Source organism: Aedes aegypti, chromosome 1, assembly GCF_002204515.2.
Source record: "Aedes aegypti strain LVP_AGWG chromosome 1, AaegL5.0 Primary Assembly, whole genome shotgun sequence".
Classification (NCBI taxonomy): Eukaryota; Metazoa; Arthropoda; class Insecta; order Diptera; family Culicidae; genus Aedes; species Aedes aegypti.
In genome coordinates, this window is record NC_035107.1 from 182,999,046 (window position 1) to 183,022,326 (window position 23,281).

The 23,281-nt window shown below is 41.0% G+C and overlaps 1 protein-coding gene across 3 annotated transcripts in view; it reads left to right on the forward strand.

The window, feature by feature from the left end:
• Positions 1–23,281, forward strand: part of LOC5577246 (tyrosine-protein phosphatase 99A) — a 439,034-nt gene that overhangs the window by 272,131 nt on the left and 143,622 nt on the right. For all 3 annotated transcript variants that reach the window (XM_021854700.1, XM_021854693.1, XM_021854685.1), the window contains one exon: positions 5,499–5,689. In XM_021854700.1, the coding sequence (XP_021710392.1) occupies positions 5,499–5,689 (191 nt within the window). The remainder of the gene's footprint in view (positions 1–5,498; positions 5,690–23,281) is intronic.

Consider the following 23,281-nt stretch of genomic DNA (forward strand, 5'->3'; position numbering starts at 1 on the left):
CAGAAAAAAAAAGTTTGGATCTCTTTTGAGTCTTTGTAGTGACTTTGGTAATCTAAGGGCATCTTAAGCAGGTTACAAATCATATGTCAAATCACAAAAAATATGTTTCTATTCATAGTTGTTGGTGTTAATTATGGAAGAACCCTATTCAGTATGACAGGAACAAAGAAATTTTGAATAAATTCGGGGATGCATTTTATGAAGAATCTTCAAAGAAATTCCTCCTAATACATCTACGAAAGATTGCTTGGTGAAATCGATTAAATATAAGTCAGTAAAAAATTTAGAACTAAATGACAGCTAAATAACAAATGTCTATAGAAATATCTTAGTGTTATCTTAGCAATATGTAAAACTTTTAAGAAATTCTTGAATCAAAATTAAATTCATCACTGATGGAAATCCTGGCAACGCTCATGGTTGTCTTTGTTCTGTGCTTGAGGTACGACGGTTTCCCGGTGGATGGAGAGAAAAAAAAAACAAGCGACCATAGTAAAATACCATCGCACAGTGCAACGGCAATTGTTTTAAAATGCTTCTTCAAGAGTGTACCCCGACTAGCAGTGGTGGTGGAATCATAGCCCTACCTATCCTTGTTGGTGCCGACCGCCATTTCACATACCAGTAGACGAGCAAACCAAGCCCGAGGTTCCGGCAAGCATTAGACGATGGTTGAAGAATTTCCTGGAATTTTGATTGTATAAATTTTCCTTTACGCTGACGGAAAACTAGCGGCATGGGCTCGGGGTGAAAAACTTTTGTATAGGATTTTTCCTCCATTGACTGTCCTGTTATCGGAAGCAATAACTTCTTCCACTTGAACTGGGACACGAAGAAGGACGAAACGGGAAAACGTCGCGTGGTACGAATTGTTACATAAAATTTGCCTTCTGGTACGTTGCCAAGCTCCCTCGCTGTACAACCTACCTACAAGTATGCAGTGGTAATCTCCTGGGATCCAATTAAGAGGTCCTTCAAGATTTTGGCACGTTTCACTAAAGTTCGGGCCCCAAAGTTCTCGCCAGCTGTATTGTTATTATAACTTTTGGTCGCACGTTCTATTGTTTTCCTTGCCAATGATTTTAATGCTCGAGTGAAACGAAGCCACCGTCCTCATCGTCGTCGTCGCCATCAGCATCTGCATATGTCTGCACAGGACGACGCACACAGGAGTAATTCGGGTCCATCGTGGTCAACATTATTTTCAGCCACTAATACTTTTGGTACGCCCAAACGTTAACTAAATAAGGCTTCAAGGGGGTATAGTTTAAATAATTTATATAGAAAAATATACAGTTCTAGACTAACAGAATATGTAATCGATTTTGATCACCTTTTGATAAAATAACAATGTAATGTAATGTAATGTAATGTAATTTTATTTAGTTCGACGAAATCTTTTAGGTACAAGGTAGCCTTATTTCTAGGACAAGGAAGTGTTCAATGGAAAAAATAACAAGGATTGAAAACTAAATATATATAAAAAAGATCGTGAGGAAGCTACAATATTTTTTTATGGTTGTCTATTTCTGAGTGCTACCCTGAAGGAGGTAATGGATGGCTGTTGTTTCACCGACAGCGGAAGTTGGTTCCATACGATGGTTCCCGCGATAAGTACACTCATTCCCATGGAAGTTGAATGCCGTGGAACAACGAATGCTCGGGATCGTTCAAGCCGTCCACGACGAAGATGCTGTTAAAGGTAGCTAAGAAGACTCCCAGTAAACCCCTGTCGCATGAAGCAGCAAATCCTCTCATGGTAGTTCGTTGTTAGGTCATGTCCGATTATAGTGTTGACTACCCCAGCCGTAGACTCTCTGCGCTTAATGTTGTGTACGAATCGAACCGATGCTTTGAAGCATCGGTCCAACTGATCTTTCAGCGCTGCCGACAAACCAGGATAATACACCACGTCGCAGTAAGTGAAGAACGGCAAGATCACAGATTGCACCAGCTTCTGCTTTGTGTGTAGTGACAAAACTGGTGCAAAACGTTTGAAGGTACGGAGTGTGCAGAAGACCTTAGACGTGATATCGTTCACTTGAGGCGTCCATTTGAGGCACCTATCCATTCGAAGTCCAAGGTTAGTCACTGTGTCCAGAATAGCAATCTCCGCGCCACAGAAAATAATCCCCGTGGTAGGTACGACTGTCGAATTCTCTTTGGCAAAAATTATCTCTTGCGTCTTTTTTGGGTTCGGAAACAGCTTATTCTCTCCGGCCCAACGTTCGATGTGCTTCAGATCCTCGTTGATGATAGAGATAATCCTATCGACTTGCTGAATCGGGCCTCAAACATAGATCTGGAGATCGTCCGCGTAAAGTTGGTAGCTGCATTGAAGTTCCAGAGGGAGGCTGTTATGTAAAGGCTAAATAGCAACGCGCTTAAACATGAGCCTTGGGGTGTGCCTTCGGAGACTGGTAGTTGAGATGACAAATGGTCACCCAGTTTTACAGCTTGAGACCGAGAGCCAAGGAAAGATGAGATCAAGTTGCATGCCATGTTCGAAAAATGGAGTTCGTCATACAGCTTTCCTTCAAGTTTCCGGTGGTCGACACAGTTGAAAGCCAAGGAGAAATCGACCAGCACCATAACCGTACAGCGGCCGTCGTCCAAGTTGTTAACTATGTCGTGTATGATCTTGGTTAGAACCGTAGTGGTGCTGTACCCTTTCCTGTAACCGGACTGATTAGCGGCAAGGAGCGCAGGGCCAGCTTGAGTGTCGTTGACGTGTTCGACTATTTGGTCTAGCAGAGTCTTCTCAAGCACTTTGCTAAGTGCTGGAAGAACACTGATAGGCCTGAAGTCCTTGGGCTGCACAGGGTTCGCCAGTTTTGGAATGGGCGTGACTAGTGCTTTCTTCCAAATATCCGGGAAGACTTTTGCATCAACTGCTGCATTGTAGACATGCACCAGCAGAGGAAAGATGAAAGGAGACAACATTTTGATGAACGAAATGGGTATTCCGTCAGTGCCTTCAGCGTTTGTCCGGATTTCAGAGATTTTCCCAGCCACTTCCACGACAGATGTTGGACGGAAGGTGAATCTTTCACCACGATCAGCAGCAGTGCGATGAGGTGGTTCTGTGTTGGAATTACGAGCATCGTTAGGAGCAGCGACCCTCAATTGCCGGTGTCCATCACAGAAGAATGTATTGAGCTCGTCGCCATCGATGTGATCGCAGCAGAAATTTTTGTTGCTATTATGGATGCCTTCTCTTCTGAGATTATTCCAAAGTTTTTTCGCAGGAAGGTCCCGCCCGAATTGCTTCTCTCCATAACGCCTTTTAGTTGCCGATATCAGCGAGACCCCCTTGCTGCGTTTCCGCGTGTAGTCCTTCCATTCATCATTACTTCTGCTTCGGTTAGGGTTCCGCTTATACAGAGCATGTGCTAAGTCCCTAACAGATATGGCCCTCTCGATTTCGAATGTTATCCAATGTGTACGCTTGTCCTTCACTTGCATTGACCGCTCGGGTACATGACGCTGCATGAGATTCCGTAGCTCTGCTATATTACGTACTAAGATTCATCTAAATGTATTGTTTAGAATGTTTTAATAGAAAAATACTATAAATTATTCGTTTCCAATTTTGATTGTCGATAATAGCAGAATGGTACTGAAACCTTGAATTTATAGAGATTATATCAAAAATCTCATTTTTTTTGTTTGAAATTATATCCATGAATTTGCTCTAGTTACTCCTCTGCGTGACCGGTGCAAAGGTGCCTCCTTCCGTCCCCTCAAAAGAAACCTGCTCGTCGTTATGAAGCTACATTATTTGAACTGTAGTGGCCTTTAGGCTGTATTGTTGTTACAGTCTGCGGCTGGCTGCAAGAAACGAGGAGGTAATTGCTGTACCCCCATACTTTGGCACAAATTGAAATTATGTTAATTTCATTCAGCGCGTTCCATGATAGTAATTATACAATTTTCTTATCACGACAGCGTCGGTCGGGGACCCCTTCCAAAAGTCCTGAACACAATGAAGCCGCGAGCCACAAACTGTTGCGTGTGCCTTTCAGAGTGTGATTTAATTTTTTCGTGTTTGCTGCTGCTGCCGTGTTTACTGGTGGGAAAACGCGTCTCTTCGTTAATGGTGACAATAACAATAACTTGTTATCATGTCATAAAGTGCCATGTTTTGGCTGATACAGCCCTCGTCGGGCTTTGTTGTCGTTGTTTGGTCCTAGTTGATTCATTTCAATGGAGCTCTTCACTTGAACTGTAAAGGCAAGTTGAGAAAGAAGAAATCGTAAAATGTGATTTTCCATGCGTGATACACGCATATCACTAGTGTCTTGTTTATTCTAAGCGTAGAGAAAAATTAGTATCACTTTGTGTCATTAAAATAAAGCTCTGGGTAAATTATGTATCACCTAATTTTAATGTCTTCTTTCTCATGTCATCAATTCCTTCAAAATAGAAAGACGCTCAGTCATGTGTAGTAATACATTGATCCTTTTCTATAAGACTTGGACCCGTGAACATTTACAAGAATTGTACTGCCGTTATACGCATAATTGTCCCATGTTACTTTTTGTGCATTTTGACTTTTTGTCATCAAACAGTTTATTTTTTCGTATAGTTTAAGAAAACACTTACCGAAAATTAACTTTGTTCGGAAACTCAATAAAAAGCAAGCCAAGTCAATTTGTCCCATTGTTGAATTTCCACGCATAACTGTCCCACTACTGTATTTTTACGCATAACCAAGTCCAAAGAAATGTCAAATTGTGTGAAGATTTGTGTAATGAATTTTAAGTTAAATAATTACTCCGCAGAATAACCTTGAATTCGCAGATAAGTTTTTGTCAAGCCTGCAGCTGGAAGAGTCAATATAGGAATTTTTACGTCTTATAAACTCTCTGACTAACTCATCCGCTCTTTCTTTCACTAACTAATACATTTTCTCATTATCACATATACATAAAACTTTGCTTTCCATCCCAAACTATAAAATTGTTTTATTTTCACTTCCCCACACGTGGCTAAGTTTGGCACATGTCACTTGAGCCTTCATTAGTTGCCTTAACATAGTCTTTAAGGATATACATCCTCTACATTCAGCACAATCTATACGGTCATCTACAGCAGTATACTTAGCACATAATTTGTCACTATATTCAGTGGGACTGTTATGCGTAGAAATTCACCAAAAAACCCGTATTTCTAGGCATAACAGTCCCATTTTGAACTTCGTAGCTAAATTTACTTTTTCCCCAAAATACAAACTCTTGACTCGAATGAACACGCTATTCTTTATACTATTGTAAAGATTTTAATTCAATTTACCACACACCAGATCAATACGAGGCCTAAATGTGTTAAAATTTTTAAATGCGTTTTTCTCGATTGCATGTTTTGGAACATGGGACAATTATGCGTATAACGGCAGTGTAGGTGTGGCTTTAATTTTTTTCACCTAAAACGTACAAAACTAAACTTTTGATTGCTCTTCGCTAAAGTTTTTGTTTTCTCTTCTCTATCAATCGCAGCACCCACCGGCAAACCGGTGACGACGATAGCCCACAACACATCCGCCACTTCGGTGTACATCTCATGGAAACCACCACCAGCGGAGACGATTCTGGGAGAATTTCTCGGCTACCGGATAACGTATCGTGCGCGCGACAAAGGCACCGATGATGATGTCAAGGAAATCTACATCCGAGACAGCACGGTTGAGGTAAGCATGCTTTCACACTGGTTTTGTTGTGTATTGCAAAGGTTTAAAACAGAAACCAGATAGAAATATGTTGCAATAACATTGAAGTGTATACAGTTAACTCTCCCTTACTCGATATTCCGTACCTCGATATCGAGTTAGAGAACCATAGTAAAAATTAGTTTTCATGGCTAAATCGATGGTCCCTTGGATCACAGTTGCATTGGTTTTGTGTTCTGTAACTCGATACCTCCCTAACTCGATGGTCCCTAAAACGGTCTACTTTTCTGCACTGAGTTATGTAGTATCGTACGAGTAATTACGCAACTGATTGAAGTTGCGTATTGACTCATTACGCAACGTTTTTCCATTACGCAACTGTTAGAATTTGTGCAACGAGTCAGTACGCAGACAGACTGGATTAAATATAATACCGAAGTAACGAGATTTTCCTAAAACAGACTAGATTTTTTCCGTTTCAACATAGACTAGAACAATCTTGCTCTACGTTTGAAATTTTCCTTGGGCAGACTGCAATATCTTCCCTTTGGCTCTAGTTAAAGATCGAATCAATCCGCCCTATAAATAAGTGTCAATAATCTTTTCACTTACATTAAGTATAATTATCGTTCGTCTTTATTCCGTGCAGCTTAACGATGATTCCTGGTTTTCACACGCTCAAACTCGGCGATTTTCCCTTTTCCTCTTAAATTTATTAACACTTCTGCTGCAGGAACTTTTCGCCGATAACCAAACATCCTTAACTCTTGACGCCTTTGTAGAAAGTAATAAAACACCTGTTCCTTCCTAGAACTCTAAATCAAAAGTGACATTTATTATTTTCTATACTTCAGTGCCTGCTATGATTGATACAAATTTCTTGATCTACTACACTCACCTGGCGTGTTTTACTCGCAAACACCAAATAACTAGAAATATGGGGTTTTCCGAAGAAGCACATAACTTTTTCGATCCATCAAATTTCACAGAAAATCATCTTACACTGCAAATCATATTTTACTTGAAATAAATGAATACCGACAATGGGTCTAGGGGGTGAGATTGGGTCAAAACGGAAAATTTGGATTTATGTAATATCTCGCATAATTTGTGATCTCGCCCTAAAAGCCATTGGTAACCGAGTGTGTAGCTTGTTGTTATCGAGCAAACGAATGGATTTACATGTTATTCAACAATGCTACGATGAAGAGAAAACACTGCTCTATCTCCCAGTGGTGATAGTTTCCATCCTGTTCTATTAATTTGCTTAGAAATAAGGTGCTACACTTTCGGTTACCAATGGCTTTTAGGGCAAGATCACAGGCAAGACCACTTTTTTGACATTTTACGGTGCCGGGTGTTCTCATTCCACATTAAGATGTGTTTATTCTTTCTAAATACAGCATCTTTGAAACATCAAACTTGAGGATTCCGTGCATCGAATAACAATGCAACGAATTTTGACAACTTCTCAAACCAGCAACTGTGTTTCGTGCGCAGCAACATCGTAAAATTTTATCAATTGGTTTTTTTTTTAATAAATTCATATTACAGAAACATCTCACGAAAATACGAATGAGTTGGATGACTGAAATACTGGTACTACGAAGTCAAAATCTGCCTGAAATATATTGTTCGAGGAATGTCGCACCGAAATATAATTATTTGCGAGGGTTTAAAATAATCACTGTTTCAGTACACCTCTGGGAAAACTGAATAGGCTTTATGGCAATGGGGATGAGACTTTGAAGATAATTTGAGGGAAACAAATAAGACAATTTATGTAAACTTGACGATAAATGTTGGGTCTCATATATTTTCTCATAGCTCTTCAAATTTTTGGTATCCAGCTTTTTACGCTGGCTATAAAACTGCGAGGGGTGATTCGATTTTGACATTTATTGTCAACACATTTTATAGCCTGATCTTAGTAGGCAATGTTTTAAATTGTTGATCGAGATGTCAATAATTTTCACTGCATTTGTTTTGGAGTTCAACTTTTTTATTTCGAATCAACTAAATCAAAAATTAATCAATGATTTGAAGTAGCTTTAATCTTTTCATACCATTTTAGGTACCAGGCACGGAGGGACCTTCCATTCTACAATAGGGAAAAAAATACTTTTGTTTATTAAAATGAATTGAAGCTTCAATTACGGCATATATGCACTCCTTTTTTTGGCTCAACTATTCAGAACTGGCGCGGTAAATGGCTGGGCATGGCGTACCATTGGTACCTCGCGTACCTGCAGGAATAAAATAGACCCCTTTGTGCGGTCCTTAGCCTCTTGCCCAGCAACTCCTATCCCTACCTCCTCGTGGTACTGGCCGGGGTACGAGTAACCTTGGGGAAGATCGGGTAACCAACCCCCGGTGGGAACTTTGGTCGTATGCTGACAGGGAAGGGGGGGTTTGCTTTTGCAAACCTGGAGCGTCTGTACTCCACGTTAGGAGCGGCTCACAACAGCGTCTGTTCCCCATGTCAGGGGCGGCTGATCATCGTCCGAGTGCCAGAGAAGGACTCTAAGCTAAACTGCGCACTATGGCCCTCCGAACATTTAGGGGGAATGGTCCTCCGGAAATCTAGGGGGTTGGTGTCAGGCCCTGCGAGCCAGCCGTAAAAACACATCAGCACAGGAACGTCAACGAAAGAATACGGACCGGAACAATCGGCAAAGACCACAGCGACGAAAATGGACTAGCGATTGGAAACTCGGTACGTGGAACTGCAAATCTCTCAACTTCATTGGAAGTACTCGCATACTCTCCGATGTACTGAAGACCCGCGGTTTCGACATCGTAGCGCTGCAGGAGGTGTGCTGGACAGGAGCATTGGTGCGAACGTTTAGAGGTAATCATACCATCTACCAGAGCTGCGGCAACACACGCGAGCTGGGAACAGCTTTTATAGTGATGGGTGATATGCAAAGGCGCGTGATCGGGTGGTGGCCGATCAATGAACGAATGTGCAAGTTAAGAATCAAAGGCCGATTCTTTAACTTCAGCATAATCAACGTGCATAGCCCACACTCCGGAAGCACTGATGATGACAAGGACGCATTTTACGCGCAGCTCGAACGCGAGTACGACCGCTGCCCAAGCCACGACGTCAAGATCATCATAGGAGATTTGAATGCTCAGGTTGGCCAGGAGGAGGAGTTCAGACCGACGATTGGAAAGTTCAGCGCCCACCGGCTGACGAACGAGAACGGCCTACGACTGATAGATTTTGCCGCCTCCAAGAACATGGCCATTCGTAGCACCTATTTCCAGCACAGCCTCCCGTATCGGTACACCTGGAGATCACCTCAGCAGACAGAATCGCAAATCGACCACGTTTTGATCGATGGACGGCACTTCTCCGACATAACCGACGTCAGAACCTATCGTGGCGCCAACATTGACTCCGACCACTACCTGGTGATGGTGAAACTGCGCCCAAAACTATCCGTCATCAACAATGTACGGTACCGACGCCCGCCCCGGTACAATCTCGAGCGGCTGAAACAACCGGATGTCGCCAATGCGTACGCGCAGCATCTTGAGGCAGCGTTGCCGGATGAGGGCGAGCTCGATAGGGCCCCTCTTGAGGACTGCTGGAGGACAGTCAAAGCAGCCATTAACGACGCTGCCGAAAGCGTTGTCGGATATGTGGAACGGAGCTCAAGAAACGATTGGTTCGACGAGGAGTGCCAAGAGGTTTTAGAGGAGAAGAATGCAGCGCGGGCTGCAATGCTGCAGCATGGTACGCGGCAAAACGTGGAACGATACAGACTGAAGCGGAAACAGCAAACCCGCCTATTCCGGGACAAAAAGCGCCGCCTGGAAGAGGTGGAATGCCAAGAGATGGAGTTGCTGTACCGTTCTCAAGAAACGCGGAAGTTCTATCAGAAGCTCAACACATCCCGCAAAGGCTTCGTGCCGCGAGCTGAGATGTGCCGGGATAAGGATGGGAGCATCTTGACGGACGGACGCGAGGTGATCGAAAGGTGGAAGCAGCACTACGATGAACACCTGAATGGCGCAGAGAACACAGGCACAGAAGGTCAGGACAGCGAAGGCGATGGCTACGTCAGCACAGCGGATAGCGGAAATCAACCAGCTCCCACGATGGGGGAAGTTAAGGATGCCATTCAACAGCTCAAGAACAACAAGGCCGCTGGCAAGGATGGTATCGGAGCCGAACTCATCAAGATGGGCCCGGACAGGTTGGCCGCTTGTCTGCATCGGCTGATAGTCAGAATCTGGGAAACGGAACAGCTACCGGAGGAGTGGAAGCAAGGCGTTATATGCCCTATCTACAAAAAGGGCGACAAACTGGAGTGTGAAAATTATCGTGCAATCACCATCCTAAACGCCGCCTATAAAGTGCTATCCCAGATTCTCTTCCGTCGTCTATCACCTATAGCAAACGAGTTCGTGGGAAGTTATCAAGCAGGTTTCATCGACGGCCGCTCGACAACGGACCAGATCTTTTCCGTGCGGCAAATCCTCCAGAAATGCCGTGAGTACCAGGTCCCTACGCACCATTTGTTCATCGATTTCAAGGCGGCATACGATAGTATCGACCGCATAGAGCTATGGAAAATCATGGACGAGAACAGCTTTCCCGGGAAGCTCACAAGATTGATCAGAGCAACGATGGACGGTGTGCAAAACTGCGTGAAGATCTCGGGCGAACACTCCAGTTCGTTCGAGTCTCGGCGGGGACTACGACAGGGCGATGGACTTTCGTGCCTGTTGTTCAATATTGCGCTTGAAGGTGTCATGCGGAGAGCCGGACTTAACAGTCGAGGCACGATTTTCACGAGATCCGGACAATTTGTTTGCTTTGCGGACGACATGGATATTATTGGGAGAAAATTTGAAACGGTGGCAGATTTGTTCACCCGCCTGAAACGCGAAGCAACAAGAGTCGGGCTAATGGTGAATGCGTCGAAAACAAAGTACATGCTGGTTGGCGGAACTGAGCGCGACAGGACTCGCCTAGGAAGCAGTGTTACGATAGACGGAGATACCTTCGAGGTGGTGGACGAGTTCGTCTACCTCGGATCCTTGTTGACGGCTGACAACAATGTTAGTCGGGAAATACGAAGGCGCATCATCAGCGGAAGTCGTGCCTACTATGGGCTCCAGAAGAAAGTGCGGTCAAGAAAGATTCACCCCCGCACCAAATGCACGATGTACAAAACGCTCATAAGACCGGTAGTCCTCTATGGGCATGAGGCGTGGACTATGCTCGAGGAGGACTTGCAAGCTCTTGGGGTTTTCGAACGCCGAGTGCTAAGGACGATCTTCGGCGGCGTGCAGGAGAACGGCGTGTGGCGGCGAAGGATGAACCACGAGCTCGCTCAACTCTACGGCGAACCCAGTATCGTGAAGGTAGCTAAAGCTGGAAGGATACGCTGGGCAGGGCATGTTGCAAGAATGCCGGACAACAACCCTGTAAAGATGGTGTTCGCCACGAATCCGGTCGGAACAAGAAGGCGTGGGGCGCAGCGAGCTAGGTGGATTGATCAGGTACATCAGGACCTGGAGAGCGTGGGTCACAGTCGAGGATGGAGAGAAGCGGCCATGAACCGAGGGAATTGGCGAAATATTGTTGGCGAGGCTTTATCAAGATAATTGATGTAAAGCCAAATAAGTAAGTAAGTATTCAGAACAAAGTTCAGATTCAGAGTTCCGGTCGAGTTATGTTTCTTTTAAAACCGTACATAAATCCCGCAAAAAGGATATCTAGCCAATGATCCAATGAACAGTTTGATTTAATGTATTTGCAATTCTAGAAAAATGGCCCTTAGATTCGCGCTGATTTTCTCTTTATAGGTATTATGCGTGGCGCAAAAAATTCTCGCACCGACTATCTTAAAAAACGCTTGTAGATCGCCGCAGGAACTTCAAATCATTTTAGTGTCTTCTGCGCGATCATGCCTTGGACAATCAGGAATAATCGCGCAGAAGACACCAAAACGATTTGAAGTACCTGCGGCGATCTACATGCATTTGAGAAGTTTTCAAGATCGCCGTCGCGATAAATAATCGCGCAATGCGCAGTAGTGAGAATTATAATACGTTTTAGTCTCAAAAAACATGGAGCCTTTTAGTCAAAGATCGTCAGAATGAGATGTCTAAAGTATGCCAGAAAAAAGGATATTTGATGTTCAATGTACTACGCAATGTATAACCAACATTGTATGGTTTGGGACATACCGAAGAACTGTCCATGGCAGGATGCATGAAGGGATAGAGAGGTCTTTTATTAGCTCATGGTACTTCTCAATGAACGCATCAACGTAAAATTTGGAGCACAAGAGTTCGGAAAAAAAGACAGTCCGGAATAGTCTCGGATGCACCAAAGGCAGTATGATTTAGTAAAAATATTTCACATTCTCTGTTATACACTACACAGGCACTAAATAGTGTGAAATAGCTAGGTAAACGTTAAGATACAAAACCATTCCGGTACCATTCTCTTAGTTCCGCCGGTAACTCATTCGCAACATTCATATCAACAGCAATCAATGATTGTACAGACACAAATCAAGCCTATTCCTCTCACATGCTTCCAGAAAACCTGAAATATATGAACCATTAGTATATAATAAGAAAACAAATAATTTTCGATTTTCTGGCAAACCCAACTAACAACAACATGAAAATATGTTTTGTTACCTAGTCAACATAAAATTATTGATTACTCGCAAAGCTTACTACGACCCAGCCATAAAAATTATGGAGTAGACAAGAAATGTCGGAAGGGGGTGAATCAAAGTTTATAGCAACCAAGCGTAAAAAGCTGGATAATCGTTCTTTTAAGTGGGTTTATCATACTTGTGAAACATCTTAGATATCTTTTCGTCTTGTTTGCATCGTATTTCATCAATATTTTTCAGCTGTGAATGGTTTTGCAATCATATTTTCAAAAATAAGTTTTTTCAATAATAGTGACTGTCGTAACTACATTTTTTTCGGAATGCCCGGGATCGTAAAAATTACCGAATTTCACTATTCGCCAACACTCGCAGTAAAAAACGCGGATATCGGACAAAGCACGTCCGATCGTGTAAACTTTAGTCAACAGAATGATCTTCTCGTGCCGTCGTGCTATCTTCGACCCCCTTCTCTTGTGGCTACATCCGATTACCGCATTCGTTTTTCCCCCTCGTTTTTTATTAGAGACAATCTTCCGAAGCTAAGGGCCCTATTTTATAAGTCGAGTCGACCAAAAACTACTCGACTGGAGTCACTATCGACCAAAAATTTTGCTCGACTCGGCTCTGTCACTCGAGCTTATCGACAGTTGTCACTCTATGTGACTGGATTACTATGGTAGTTGAGGGGTGACATCTGAAATATGCATGCTTACTTTGATCGACAATGACTACAGACGAGTCACATGAATCCACTCAATTGACAAAATAGACCCCTAAACCGCTACGTTTCCAGATTTCGACTAAGGGGTCTATTTTGTAAATCGAGCAGATTCATGTGACTAATCTGTGGTCACTGTCGATCAAAGTAAGCATGTATATTTCAGATGTCACCCGTCGACTCCCATAGTAATCCAGTCACATAAAGTGACAACTGTCGAAAAACTCGAGTGACAGGGCCGTGTCGAGTGAAATTTTTGGTCGACAGTGACTCCAGTCGAGTCATTTTGATCGACTCGACTTATAAAATAGGGCCCTAAATCTCTGTGATCCGCTACCCTGTTACTGTTGTGCACCCATGTAATATTCAGCTGGTTTGTCGTATAAACAGAGAACTTAGGGCCCTATTTTATAAGTCGAGTCGATCAAAAACGACTCGACTGGAGTCACTGTCGACCAAAAATTTCGCTCGAGTCAGCTCTGTCACTCGAGTTTATCGATAGTTGTCACTTTATGTGACTGGATTACTATGGGAGTCGACGGGTGACATCTGAAATATGCATGCTTGCTTTGATCTACAATGACTACAGATGAGTCACATGAAACCGTTCGATTTACAGAATAGACCCCTTATTCATATATACACTTTCGTTGGGGTTTCCCTGTTAAACCATGGCAATCAACTGATAACATCTCGTAGTGCTATTCATCTGTGACAGCATACAAGCTTAATCGGCTCTTTTCAGGGCCAACAAACGTTGTTAAAAGGGTTTATTGAATAATATTTTCTGATTTATCTATCATGATCTAAATCTAGCGGTATTGTACAAAACTTGATATGGTTCACATAATTGATCCCACATAATCTCATGAAATTTGAGAATTTACTCGTGGACGCCGCTGCAGCGCCGTCAGACCGTAATAACATCATAGTACTCAGCATTGTATGACATTTCTAACAGCATCGTTGATTTATCTTATAATGGGGGAACACTCCCTAAATTCTCGAGTACGTAAATTGGGAAATGTATTAATGCGTTATTTATTAAGGTTAAGTAAATTGAAAACGTGTTTTTTTTTTCTTATAAGCAGGTGAAATCAACTCACCTGTAAAAATCTGAACTGCTACGGCAAATGAAATGTAATAAATTGTGAACAAAATGTTAATAAAATCATAAATTTGTTTTACCAAATTAGGATGGTAGTGTTATCTAATAACACAGAACACATAGATATAAGAAATGAATGTGATGTTTGGAATGATACTAATAAAGAAGAGAAAAAAAAACACCGCAAACTTTCACTAACGGTTTCAGCGAAAAATTTAAGGCACGGGTCCTAGTAAGTATCGTAAAGGGATCAATATTGGAAAAATAGTACCAAAAGTATTGTTTTTGTAGCACTGAGAAGTGCTGTTTTGTTGCTTTTGACAGTTTAAAAAAAAAACTTCCTACAGTAGAGAGAATTTTGGAACGTACAGCACGAAAGTACGATGAGCACTGAAAACTAAGCTTTAAAGCATGATTTGATCACAACAGTGTAATAAAATGCTTGTTTTCTGTTTATTATTGATTAATAGTAGTTTACGGAACAAGTTGCAGAATGATGATTTTTACAGCACGAGTCGTCAATTTATCCTACGAGGCTTGCCGAGTAGGATAATTACGACGAGTGCTGTAAAAATCGAGTTCTGCAACGAGTTACGTACAACATTTTTTGCAATTTCGTGAAAGACCTCGTCAAGTATCAGAAATTATATCGGAATGCATTCACCATCATTTTACAATTTCTGAAAAATTGTTGTGTAATGATTCATTACGCAACTCAAAACAGTTGCGTAATAATAAAGCGTTGCGTAATGAATCATTACAGCACTGGTTTCAGTTGCGTAATGACTATTCCCGCACTGCATACTTCAGTGCAGGAAAGTAGGCCGTTTCATGACAGATTGGCGTGATGGAAAACAGCCTATTACGATGAGAAATTGCAAAAAAAATATTGTGCAATTATTGTACGATATTTTCTTCCTTATCAGGTACTAATGATGACTAAGCATTAAATTAGCAATAAGAGTTCACACATATTCGACTACGGCTTTGTTTTACAAATATTACCTAATAGCCCTCATCATCTCCCGCAAAACAAACGATGACACTCCAAAAGGAAATACAACATCAATCTTGTCTCTTCAGCTCGGTTGGATGTGGGAGCTGGTAGCATGTGTATATACCGTTGTGAGTGTCCTGTTTCAGGCAAGATGAATGCGCATGCATTTGCTTGTTTGTCTTTCTGTTGGCTAAAGCACTCAAAACAATCCTACGGTGATGTCTGTTAATGTTGGCCATAAATAAACTTATCATTGTCAGATTCGGAATGAACAAGGGAAGTGACACCTTGTTTGTCCCAAAAACTTGTCCCGACAGTGCAGGTCAAACGTACGATATTGATTAGCCAAAAGGAAGACACCATACACGACGTTATTCCATGACCGGTTCATCACGAAATCGGATACTTATCACTCATTCCCTTGCAGATTCAGCATTTTATATTTTTATGAAAAAAAATAAAAGTTGGATCGGATGCTTAATTTCGTTACGCCAAATGTTTTATAAAGCCGAGAAATATTTGGTCGAATAGGCCATTATAAAACCCAAAAAACACCCAAACTTTCCTCCGGGCTTCTTCCTCGGAGAAGTTCTTGTTCTGCTTTGTTCTAACAATTACAATTGTTAGAACAGAAGCTTCTCCGATAATTATTGACAATAAATCAGATATTTTTTCTTCTTTTGATTACAGACTATTCATTTAAGTTTTGCTGAAGTTTTAACAACAATAACTATTTCACAAATCATGTGTTATTCTTGAACCCATTATTATGTTTGCTTCATCCAGATAGACTCCATTCCGGGAGAGCGATCTATTTCGTGGAAAATTGTTGTCTGGGTTTTCTGAGGCCAATGACCATTTCATCAGTGAAGGCGTCTTCATGGTGCAAATATGTAGTTCTCGGTATTACTCAGCTCCTGATGATGCAGCCGACCTGTTTTTCATCTGCTTATTTTTAATGTTACGTTCCTATTAAAACAGAGCCTGCTTCCCAGCTGTTTTCTTATGAGCAATTCTACAGTTGTTAACTGAGAGTTTTCATTGCGAATTAACCATTTTTGTTGAACATGTACGAAGATACTCCTTGTTCCCAGGGAAATTCCTCTCCAACTCGAAAAGATCCTCGATAGATGGGATTCGAACCCATGACCCTGGTCATGCTGAATAGCTACGCTTATCTAATCTGCTATCCGGGCCCCTGTTATGCGATCCTATAGTTCAGCGAAAGACTCCGGATTGTCCACGAAACGTAGAACGTTGGCAGTATAATTAACGCGGCAAAACTTTGCTCTTAGATCTCAAGTTTGCACTCGATATTTGGCTTTTTTAGTTATCTAAGATATACTACTGCTGCGAAATCCGCTTATATAAATGAATTCCATTTCTTCCATACACGGAAGCGATAACATTGAGAAATCAACTGTCATGTTATTCCAGAAAGAATTGCACACAAGGTTGATTTCTTTTCGAAGTGTTGGTCTTATCATCCGAACAACGCCAGATTTCTTGGAGAAGTATTTTCAAAACCATCAGAAATTGGTTGATACAGCCCAATGAGTCGAAAATCATCAAAAAAAAGTTTGAAGGGTCGCATTTAATGATCGGCTCCTGGGCGGGGCCCAGATAGCCGTAGCGGCAAACGCGCAGCTATTCAGCAAGACCAAGCTGAGGGTCGTGGGTTCGAATCCCGCCGGTCGAGGATCTTTTCGGGTTGGAAATTTTCTCGACTTCCCAGGGCATAGAGTATCTTCGTATCTGCCACACGATATACGCATGCAAAAATGGTCATTGGCATAGTAAGCTCTCAGTTAATAACTGTGGAAGTGCTCATAAGAACACTAAGCTGAGTAGCAGGCTCTGTCCCAGTGGGGACGTAACGCCAGAAAGAAGAAGAAGAAGAAGAAGATTTAATGATCGGCAAATGCTGGATAAAAGATTCTCATCCATGCGCTTGGAAATCCGGATGATATAGTGGTCTGAAGATGTCTTCTACGAAATTTATTATACACATGCCAGACAGTCTCAAACCTTTTAAGCTGCGAAATAAATTCTTGTGAGGATTTCCCCAGGATTTCTTAAGCAATTTATCAAATAATTTTCGAAAAAATCTTCCAGAGCTTACTCTAGGATATTTCTGCATTAACTCCTGCATTAACTTCACCATGGAATTTCTCCAGCAACTACACCCAACATTCACCCAGGGATATTACCAGGAATTTTTCCAAGGGTTCTACTAGTATTTCTTCCAGGGTTTCTACCACAAACTCTTGTAGAGATTCCACAGGGAATTCTGCCAGGGATCCTACCAAAGGGATTTCACACGATTTTTTTTCCAGGGATAGCAACAAAAATTACTTCAGGAATTCCATCACTTTTTCCTCATAGGATTACACCAGTACTTTCTGGTCCTGTCAAATTGAATTTTGTTTGCAAGCCGCTTTTGTGAATTTTATCTGTGAATTTTCGTGAAATTCATCTGCAAATTTACTATCGTGAAGGCTACGTACCTTGGTGTGGAGTTGCACTGCAGGCAGCAATCACAACACAACTAGCTTAACATGGCGGCCCAAATTGTTGGTGTTTTCGAACCGGAACTTCAGGAGAAGATTTCCAATTCGAAGATTTTGGTCGTGGGAGCTGGCGGAATAGGATGTGAAATCTTGAAGAATCTGGTTCTGTCCGGGTTCCAGGACATCGAAATTGTAAGTAGAGGGGATTTTTTTTTATTACCGTACGGGTTTGGGCCGAAGGGTCTCAGAATTTCATGAAACTTTTTCCACAGGCAGGGCTCATGGATATAGGAATAAAAAAAATTGAGAAAAATTCAGGGTCGCCTATTTTTCCGGAAAACTCAGGTGGAAATTTTTTGTTTTCCCTTGACACTACTTACTTTAAAAAATCATAACTCAAGAACGAAGCATTGTAGAAACAAAGTTTTTATATGAAAATTTAAGCAAATTTTCTCAAAAATCCAAAAAAAATATGAACTGGAAAAAGTTTTCCACAAAATTTTGCACCGTTGGGAAAATTCGTAAAGAAAAGCCGGAAAAACTATGCCGGAACTCGTGGAAAATTTTCAAAAAAATATTTTCGAGAAGGTAATTTTATAAGCTTTAATCACTGAAATTTTTGGAATGCACTTTTTTTTCGTTTTTGAGTTATGGCCAATTTTGTGAAAAATGTCCAGATGTGCCATATAAAACTTTTCTTTGAAAAATCATAACTCAAGAACGAAACATTGTAGAAAGAAAGTTTTTATATGAAAATTTAAGCAAATTTTCTCAGAAATCCAAAAAAATATGAACTGGATAAAGTTTTCCACAAAATTTTCCACCGTTGGGGAAATTCATAAAGAAAAGCTGGAAAATCTATGCCCGAGCTCGTGGAAATTTTTTAATAAAATATTTTTAAGAAAGAAACTTTATAACCTTCAATTCTGGTAACTTTTGGGATGTACTTTTCTTTAAATCCTGATCTATGGTCAATTTTGTAAAAAATGCAAAGATTTGCCATACATGCCTTTTTGTTAAAAAATCATGACTCAAGACTCATCATGACTTGTCGAACCGGATTCAAATTATCTCAAAAATATGAAATTTTTGACATGGAATCAGTTTCCCAGGACATTTTTCACTGTTTAAGAAAAAAAAAATGAAAACCCGATTAGCTATTCCAGCTTTCAAACAAAGTATATTTGAAAAGATCGATCAATAAGATCCAATCCTACAATATTTTTCAATACTTGGAATGGAAAAGAAACAGTTTTTTCAGCTTTGCTTAACGGTGTAATGTTTCATGAAAAATATAATCCAATCCGACTTATACTTCATTAAAACCAATCCCATATCGTTTCTCTCAGATCTTTTAAAAAAATTGCAATTGCTTTGATAAAAAAAACCTTGTTTTTCTGATGCTTCGATTGAAATATGGGTTTTCAAAGAAAAGGCTAATATGGTCATTTTTCACAAAATTGACCATAACTCAGGAACAAACAGAAAGTACATCCTAAAAGTTACTAGAATTGAAGTTTATAAAGTTTCTTTCTCAAATATATTTTAATAAAAATTTTCCGCGAGTTCGGGCATAGATTCCTAGCCTTTCTTTATGAATTTCCCTAACGGTGGAAAATTTTGTAGAAAACTTTTTCCAGTTCATATTTTTTTTTTGATTTCTGAGAAAATTTGCTTAAATTTTCATACAAAAACTTTCTTTCTACAATGTTTCGTTCTTGAGTTATGATTTTTCAAAGAAAAGTCTTATATGGCACATCTGGACATTTTTCACAAAATTGGCCATAACTCAAGAACGGAAAAAAAGTGCATTCCAAAAATTTCAGTGATTAAAGCTTATAAAATTACCTTCTCGAAAATATTTTTTTGAAAATTTTCCACGAGTTCGGGCATAGTTTTTCCGGCTTTTCTTTACGAATTTTCCCAACGGTGGAAAATTTTGTGGAAAACTTTTTCCAGTTCATATTTTTTTTGGATTTTTGAGAAAATTTGCTTAAATTTTCATATAAAAACTTTGTTTCTACGATGCTTCGTTCATGAGTTATGATTTTCCAAAGTAAGTAGTGTCAAGGGAAAACAAAAAATTTCCACCTGAGTTTTCCGGAAAAATAGGCAACCCTGAATTTTTCTCAATTTTTTTTTATTCATATATCCATGAGCCCTGCCTGTGGAAAAAGTTTCATGAAAATCTGAGACCCTTCAGCCCAATTTGTACGATAATAAAAAAAAAATCCCCTAGAGTGTATTTTTATGTGTACGATATGAATAATCGTCTGATTTCCAGTGTTGCCAGTGTTATTTTGTTTTGTTAGAATACCGTTGACGTACCATATTCTGGACGGTTCGAATCAGAATATATGATACATAATATAAACAGGAAAAATCAAGGCCCTAGTGAAACTGTAGCAAATGTCAACTGAAATAGCAGTTTTCTCCATAGTAATCGACGGGTCGAAAAAAATAAGAACAGCCGTTTTATTTTCGAATCATCTGTGTTTTAATGTTTTTCAATTTGTCCATTATTACAGAGAAAACGGTCTTTTCAGCGTTCAATGAGTATAGCGACGTGAACACCAAGTCTAGAAAATGTTTCTGCAAGGTTAACAAAACCTTTACGATAAACAACCTGTGAACAATTATCAAAAATAAGATTCTATACTATACACTAATGTTTTAAATCGAGTGGTGTTTGATCTGTTGAATCTGTTGCATGCTCCTTTGAAGGCGAGCGACGGAATCCGGATCAATTGTGTCCGGTTCGCGTTTTGCGGAAGAAAATAAATGAATACAATGTGTGCGGGTGAAAAAAAAAAGAATCGACGCGTCAGTAGTGTTTGATCCGTTGAATCTGTTGCATGCTCCTTTGTGAGCGAGCGACGGAATTCGGATTGTGTCCGGTTCGCATAGTAACCACACTATCGGTATCGATCATCCGTGAATATGTTCACGTATTCATTTAAAATTATACTTTTATCTTTTACCAAAACGAATCCTTTCCCATAGTCCACGATGAAATTGCCACACTATGAAATTGCTCTAACTTTTTAACCGTTGGGTAGAATTTAATGAAAATTTAGGTGAATTTAGTTCATAGTGCATTATTTACATCCTGCAAGTTTTAAAGTCCTGTGAAAACTCACGGATATGGAGTCGTGCGTGATAAAATCTTGCGCATTCATCACGAGAACAAGGATCTCTCGCATCGTTCCATCGCTAAAACGTTGGGAATCGCGAATTCCACGGTGTCGCGAGTGACTAAGATGAAAGTTCATTGAGCACGTAAACATAATGTTGCCACCCACTCGAGCCACCGAACAAGGCGGAGCACAATGTTATGTGCGTCAGCCAAAAATAAATCATCATGTTCCATGTATACCTTCACCCACAGAATTATGTAGGCAGTATTACTAGCACACGTTTCATACAAAGGTATTATTATCGTTATGAATTCATCAACAACTTCATAAAAGTTCAAAATCATAATTTATTTCATTTGGTAGTGAAAACATGTCTTTTGACTAAAATTATAAGCATTTTAAACACAATGCGTGTGTTGTTTACTTTTTTGGCAGTTTTCTCCTCTCTTCTCTCGCTTTTCACGGACGGAGAAAGTTGCCATCAGTATGCATTTGAATTCTACAGTCAATTGTACTGTATAATACCATATATTCATTCTTGCTGTTAAATTGCGTCCCATATAGCTTTCCTCAGGCATAATAATGTTTTGCAACACTTGTTACATAGTACACTTTTTGAGTGTTATGGAATTGTGAAATACGTGGTTGTAGCAAGTGTATGAATATCAAAACAATTATAATTCTAAACATAAAAACTGACATCACTTTCAATCAAAGAGAGCGGCGATTCCGATCCATAAACAATTTTGGTTCAGTGAATTCGCGTTCCGTCGCTGTTTTCGAGCACAAATTGACAAATATAAGTGATTTATTGCTCCAAGGAGAATTGTGCGTGAATAATCAAAGTGATTCAAGTATCGCATTAGATTTTTAAATTGCTACGGTGAGTATAAATACGATTAAAAGTGAGTTTTAGAACGGGCTCCAAAAAGCAAACAAACAATATCTCGGTGAGTGAAGAAAAAATGATTTGGTAGTGCGTGGTATTTTACAACACAAATCACAGCCATAACTACGTGTTTGCATACAAAAACTGGAGATTTGTGAAAAACACATTATGGAATGCTTTAAGTTAATGAGGTTTGAAGTTAGTAACTTCAAATAATCATTTTTTGTGATCGCTCTCGAAAACACTGTGAGAAGCGTGGGAGGAGGGAGCGGAAAGTGAAGGGGGGTAAGGTGCCATATTAGAGGCCATTTTGGTACTCAAGGTGATATGTCCTTAAGCGGTTCGAGGAACGATTGACCACCGATTGGAAGCCCAGAAGTGAAGGAAAAAGTATTCCGTACAACACCAAAAATCACAACCGCGTACTTGGGGCCTTCAACAGAAACCCGAATGCCTCTGTTCGGGATGTGGCTAAGAACCTACACCAGTCCAGAAGGCCAAAACTAAGGCTGGGCTTCGAACGTTCAAGGTACAAAAGGCCCATAATCGCGACGAGAAGCAGAACAAGTCCGCCAAAACCGGTGCCAGGAAGTTGTACCTCAACATGCTGACGAAAGTTGAATGCTGCATCATGGACGACGAAACATATGTTAAGGCCGACTTCAAACAGATCCCCGGCAACCTGTTTTTCACGACCAAGGATAAGTTCAGCGTTCCAGAGCATGTCCGCACTCAGAAGATGTGGGGACGGACCTGGTGTAGTGGTTAGAACACTCGCCTCTCACGCCGAGGACCTGGGATCGAATCCCATCCCCGACATAGTCACTTATGACGTAAAAAGTTATAGTGACGACTTCCTTCGGAAGGGAAGTAAAGCCGTTGGTCCCGAGATGAACTAGCCCAGGGCTAAAAAACTCGTTAATAAAGTCAAACCAACCAACCATCAGAAGATGTCCAAATTTGTGAAGAAATTCCTGGTTTGGCAAGCCATCTGCACGTGCGGGAAGCGTTGTGCACCTTTCGTGACCCAGGACACGATGAACGGACAGGTGTACATGAAAGAGTGCCTCCAGAAGCGGCTGCTTCCTCTCCTGAAGGCCCACAACGTCCCAACAATCTTCTGGCCGGATTTGGCCTCATGCCACTACTCCAAGGACGTGCTGAAGTGGTATGCGGCCAATAAGGTCAATTTCGTGCCGAAAATGTTCAACCCTCCCAACACTCCAGAGCTCCGCCTCATCGAGAAGTACTGAGCGATTATGAAGCAGCACCTTCTTAAACGACCTAAGGTAGTAATGACAGTCGAGGGGCCCAGATAGCCGTAGCGGTAAACGCGCAGCTATTCAGCAAGACCAAGCAGAGGGTCGTGGGTTCGAATCCCACCGGTCGAGGATCTTTTCGGGCTGGAAATTTGCTCGACTTCCCAGGGCATAGAGTATCTTCGTGCCTGTCACACGATATACGCATGCAAAAATGGTCATTGGCATAGTAAGCTCTCAGTTAATAACTGTGGAAGTGCTCATAAGAACACTAAGCTGAGAAGCAGGCTCTGTCCCTGTGGGGACGTAACGCCAGAAAAGAAGAAGAAGACAGTCGAGGAA